Source organism: Sapajus apella, unplaced genomic scaffold (assembly GCF_009761245.1).
Source record: "Sapajus apella isolate SASKATOON/1434 unplaced genomic scaffold, GSC_monkey_1.0 scaffold99, whole genome shotgun sequence".
Classification (NCBI taxonomy): Eukaryota; Metazoa; Chordata; class Mammalia; order Primates; family Cebidae; genus Sapajus; species Sapajus apella.
In genome coordinates, this window is record NW_022437039.1 from 731,733 (window position 1) to 737,406 (window position 5,674).

General features: G+C 48.5%; 1 protein-coding gene across 3 annotated transcripts in view; it reads right to left on the reverse strand.

Annotated features, from left to right (window-relative positions):
* Positions 1-5,674, reverse strand: part of TRAP1 (TNF receptor associated protein 1) — a 58,570-nt gene that overhangs the window by 32,998 nt on the left and 19,898 nt on the right. For all 3 annotated transcript variants that reach the window (XR_004262557.1, XR_004262558.1, XM_032257965.1), the window contains exons 2-3: positions 3,795-3,953; positions 1,941-2,023 (exon numbers count right to left, since the gene is read on the reverse strand). Coding sequence is in view for 1 of the 3 variants with exons in the window: in XM_032257965.1 (XP_032113856.1) it covers positions 1,941-2,023; positions 3,795-3,953 (242 nt within the window). In the remaining 2 variants the exon portion in view is untranslated. The remainder of the gene's footprint in view (positions 1-1,940; positions 2,024-3,794; positions 3,954-5,674) is intronic.

Sequence of the window (5,674 nt, forward strand, 5' to 3'; positions counted from 1 at the left end):
TTTTTTGAGACGGAGTTTCGCTCGTTACCCAGGCTGGAGTGCAATGCGATCTCGGCTCACCGCAACCTCCACCTCCTGGGTTCAGGCAATTCTCCTGCCTCAGCCTCCTGAGCAGCTGGGACTACAGGCACGCGCCACCATGCCCAGCTAATTTTTTGTATTTTTAGTAGACACGGGGTTTCACCATGTTGACCAGGATGGTCTTGATCTCTTGACCTCGTGATCCACCCACCTCGGCCTCCCAAAGTGCTGGGATTACAGGCTTGAGCCACCGCCCCCGGCCTCTCAGGTATGCCTTTATCAGCAGTGTGTGAAAACGGACTAATAAACTCCTACTCCACGAAAACAGGTTCCGTGGCTTAATCTCCTCTAGTGCGGACCACCAAACACCAGATCTACCACAACTGGAGAAAAACAGGGCCTAGGAACCAGCTGTCCTTTGGGAGCTGAAAAGCATCCTGACATCAAAAAGACCTTCCATTTAAAGTCAGTGAGAGAGGCCAGGTGAGAAGGTTCACACCTGTGATCCCAGCACCTTGGGAGGCTGAAGTGGGCAGATCATTTGAGCCAGGAGTTCAAGACCAGCCTGGGCAACACGGCAAAACCCTATCTCTACAAAAAAATACAAATATCGGCCAGGCATGGTGGCATGCGCCTGTGGTCCCAGCTACTTGGGAGGCTGAGGAGGAAGGATGGCTTGAGCCCAGGGGCAGAGGTTGTAGTGAGCCAAGATTATACCATTGCACTCCAGCCTGGGCATCAGAGCCAGACCCTGTTCCAAAAAAATAAAAAACAAAACAAGTAAAAACAGAAAACTTAAGTCCGCAAGAGCACACAGGTGAAGGGGAAGCAGCAGCTGATCTGAGCGGAAGCTAGAGGCCACTGGGAGGCAGGATGCAGCACTCAGCAGTACAAAACCCGGGAACAGCTCCTGGATGCCTCTCTGGACTTTGAAATTTGGTGCTTTACCTTTCTTCAGGATTCTCTTTTGCCTTCCAGCAATAATCAGCATGTCAATGATGGTAGCCTTCGTTTTTCTCTTTTTCCTTTTCCTGTTACCCCAAATGAGTTTTGTGGGTTTGTTTTTTTTTTAATAGAGACGGAGGTCTCATCATGTTACCCAGGCTGGACTCATGAAAAATTATCCTGCTTTGGCTTCCCTAAGTGCTGGGATTACAGGTATGAGCCACTGCACCAGGCCCCAAATGAGTTTTAATTTCCTCAGTAACTCCTCCCAGCTCCATATACACATGACTGGGGAGCCTTCTTCCTCCAGCAGCCAAAGGCCGCCCAGACCTGCAGGTGGTCATAAGAGGCAAAGGGGCCTCAGAGCACATCCACAGCTCCACAGAAACAGATTTCAGCAGAGCTGCACACCAGGATTTGGGGGACTTTTTTTTTTTTTCTTTTCTTTTTTTTGGCAAGAGGGTCTCGCTCTGTCACACAGGTCAGTGTAGTAACATGATCATGGCTCACTGCAGCCCCAAGTGATCCTCCCACCCCAGCCTCCTGGGTAGCTGCGACCACAGCAGGGTAATTTTTTTTATTCTTTGTAGAGACAGAGTCTTACTGTGTTGCCCAGGCTGGTCTCAAGCTCCTGGGTTCAAGTGATCCTCCCACCTGGACCTCCCAAAGCACAGGGTTCACAGGCACGAGCCACTGTGCCAGGCCTATATTTGAGGAACTTTTAAATTATTGTCAAAATTCAATTAATTCCCAGAGTTGATCCAGCCCAAAGAACCATCTGGATACACTTATCCATGAAACCAAAACAGATTCTGGTAAAAATCCTCTCACTGGTAGCTTAAGACGGGAACCTGTCCAAAGTTTAATGCTTTCTTACAGTTAATATATTATCTGGCACTTCTCCAGAATGGTATAAAAACAGGTTTGTCAAAAGAAACCTTGCTAGCATCAGGCATAGTTAGCAGGGAACGAACCTCTTTTTCTGAGTACAAGGACCGGGCAACAATGTCCAAAAGCTTCTTTGTCTCGGCCTGGAACTCATGTTTGGAAGTAGAACCTAGTAATGAAACAGAGACACAACAAATAAAGTTTAATTTCTATTTTTGTGCAAGAATACACTATATCACATTCCAAAGAATGTTTAAGTTTATGAGTTTTAAACATTTAAGAGTGTGAACAAAAAGAAACAAGTAGACAGAAACAAAGTCTGGATGTGTGCAATGGCTCATGTCCATAATCCCAGCACTTTGGGAAGCCAAGGCAGGAGAATCACTTGAGCCAGGAGTTCAAGACCAGCCTGGGCAACACAGCAAGACCCCACCATCTCCACAAAAATACAAAAATCAGCGGAGCATCGTGGCACACACTTGTGGTCCCAGTGACTCGGGAGGCTGAGGTGGGAGGATCACCTGAACCCAGGAGGTCGAGGCTACAGTGAGCCATGATTGTGCCATTGCACTCAGCCCAGGTGAAAGAGCAACACCCTGTCTCAAAACAAATCAAAAAGTCTCTCACGGAAGGATATCCCAGGGCAGGACAAATCAAGTGGCTCCCGCCTGCGCTGAAAGAACACAGATGGGACAAATCCTCCCACTGCTGAGGACAGACACCTCAGGCTATGTTGAGGGACTGTTGAGCCTGGTTTCCTGACGTGAATGGTCACAGGAACTGGGCTGCCTCTAAAAACTAGATTATATGTTCTTTCTTCTCTTTTCCTTTCTTTTCTTCTTTTGTTTTTAAAGGCAGAATCTGGCTGTTTGCCCAGGCTGCCGTGCAGTCGCACGATCATGCTCACAGCAGCCTCAACCTCCCAGGCTCTAGTGATTCTCCTGCCTCAGCCTCTCAAGTAGCTAGAACCACTGGTGTTCACTACCATGCCTGGCTAACTTTTTTTTTTTTTTTTTGAGATGGAGTCTCGCTCTGTCATCCAGGCTGGAGTGCAGTGGCACAATCTCGCCTCACTGAAACCTCCACCTCCCAGGTTCAAGTGATTCTCCTGCCTTAGCCTCCCCAGTAGCTGGGGATATAGGCATGCACAACCAAACCCGGCTAATTTTTATATTTTTAGTAGAGATGGGGTTTCACCATGTTGGCCAGGCTGGTCTTTAACTCCTGACCTCAGGTAATCAGCTCACCTTAGCTTCCCAAAGTGCTGGGATTACAGGCGTGAGCCACCGTGCCCAGCTAACTTTTTTACTTTTTGTAGAGAAAGGGTGTCACTATATTGCCCATTCTGATCTTGACCTCTTGGTCTCAAGCAATCCTCCTGCCTTGACGTCCTTACAAGGGTAAGCCACTGTACCCAGCCTGTATTCTTCAAAAAAGTGGTTTCCAAATTAATTATTTAGAAATCAAAATAACAAGAAAACCTCACTTCTCTTTTTAACTTCAAAGATTCTACTCTTGTAGACCCACTTAAAAGCCAGAAATGGAGCCACTTCAGGACTGGCTCCAAAGACTGCTTTTTTATACTGCAGAGGGAATGAAAAGACAGCTGCAGAACTCGGTCCTGCACAAGCTGAGCCAATACTGAGTTTCCCTCCACTTCCATGATTATTAGCAGATGTGCCATGAATCACCACTCAGGGGAGGTGCTGCACGGCGAACTCATGGGTGGCCACCAGAGGGGGCAAGACATACCCTGACACTGGCAGAAGTCCCTGGCTGGGACAGAAATGGAGGGCACAGCACTCCCTACAGTCAAGACCTTCAGATTTCAGACCTGAGGCGGTAGCTCTACCAATCACTGTCTCCGCCTTGAAAATGCCCCCTTACCCACAGCAGTGAACCCAGAAGCCCTCCCAGACCAAAGCGCCAGTGCGGGCTACCCTGCACGCTTTCTGTGCTGCTGATTATCGAGTGCAGGGGTTCCTCCTTGTCCTCTGCGGTTTGCGTGCTGAATGGCTGTCCTGCCTGGAAGCTCCAGGCCGGGTTTCGCCTGGGGCAGAACTGGGCTGTAGTCCTCCGTGGACACGGAATTGGTTTTCCTGAAAAGACAAATAAACAAAAAGAACAAGAATTAGGAAGGCAAGGAATTCCTCATACAAGGAACAGTATGGTGACTGGTCCCATCAAGGGTGTCTAGAGGAAGCTAGCACGGATGCCTCTAAGTCAGGCTGTTGCTGAAAGACAAATCCACAGGACAAATACCACAGTATCAGGGTGTGGTTTTGGCAAGGAGCCTTACACTGTCGTCAGCATAAGATGCTGGTGCTTCTCAGAACCTCAGGAGCAAACTGGAGGGGGTGGGCTGCCGCTTTCTTTTTCTGAGACAGGGTCTCGCTCTGTCATTCACACTGGAGTACGGTGATGCAATCACAGCTCACTGCACCCTCGACCTCCTGCACTCAAGTGATGCTCCTGCCTCAGCCTTATGAGTAGCTGGGACCACAGACACAGAACACCATGCCACTAATTTTTTTTAAAAAATTCTGTGGAAATGGGGTTTCACTATGTTGTCCAGACTGGTCCTGAACTCCTGGGCTCAAATGATCCTTCTACCTTGGCCTTACAAAGAGCTGGGTGTGAGCCACCGCCTCCAGCCAGCAGGTCCCTGCTGATGGCACTTCCCACATTCGCCTCACAAGTGAGACCTCGCATCCATCCACCAAACTCCAAACCTGGCTGGATCCTCGCCAGACTTCCTTACTCTTAACAGTTGGGGAAAAAAAATCCTCCCAAAAGAGATCCAAATTTTTAAACGTTAATATTCTGAAACTGTCTCATCATCTTCTCAAAGTTGTTTTCATCCAAAGCAGAGCTTTTTATAAAATTAGTGTATATGACCAATCATGGTGGCTCACGCCTATAATCCCAGCACTTTGGGAGGCTGAGGCGAGTGCATCACGAGGTCAAGAGATCGAGACCATCCTGGTCAATACAGTGAAACCCCGTCTCTACTAAACATACAAAAATTAGCTGGGCATGGTGTCACAAGCCTGTAGTCCCAGGTACTCGGAAGGGTGAGGTAGAACTGCTTGAACCCAGGAGGCGGAGGTTGCAGTGAGCCAAGATCACTCCATTGCACTCCAGCCTGGGTAACAAGAGCGAAACTCCGTCTCAAAAAAAAAAAAAAAAAAAAAAAATTAGTGTATTTTAAAAACTGATGGCTGGGCGTGGTGGCTCACACCTGTAATCCCAGCACTTTGGGAGGCCGAGGCAGGCGGATCACCCAACTGAGGAGTTCGAGACCATCCTGGACAACATGGTGAAAACCCATCTCTACTAAAAATACAGAAATTAGCCTGGCATGGCGGCATGCACCTGTAGTTCCAGCTACGTGGGAGGCTGAGGCAGGAGAATCACTTGAACCCGGGAGGTGGAGATTGCAGTGAGTCGAGATCGTGCCGCTACACTGCAGCCTGGCGACAGAGCAAGACGCCATCTCAAAAAACAAAAACAAAACAAAACAAAACTGAAAAACAGGCCGGGCATGGTGGCTTAAGCCTGTAATCCCAGTACTTTGGGAGGCCGAGGTGGGCGGATCACAAGGTCCAGAGTTCAAGACCAGACGGGCCAACATGGTGAAATCCCATCTCTACTAAAAAATACAAAAATTAGCTGGGCATGGTGGCTCGTGCCTATAATCCCAGCTACTTGGGAGGCTGAGGTAGGAGAACTGCTTGAACCAGGACCAGGAGGCGGAGGTTGCTCTGAGCCTGGGCTACAGAGCAAGACTCCATCTCAAAAAAAAAAAAAAAAAAAAAAA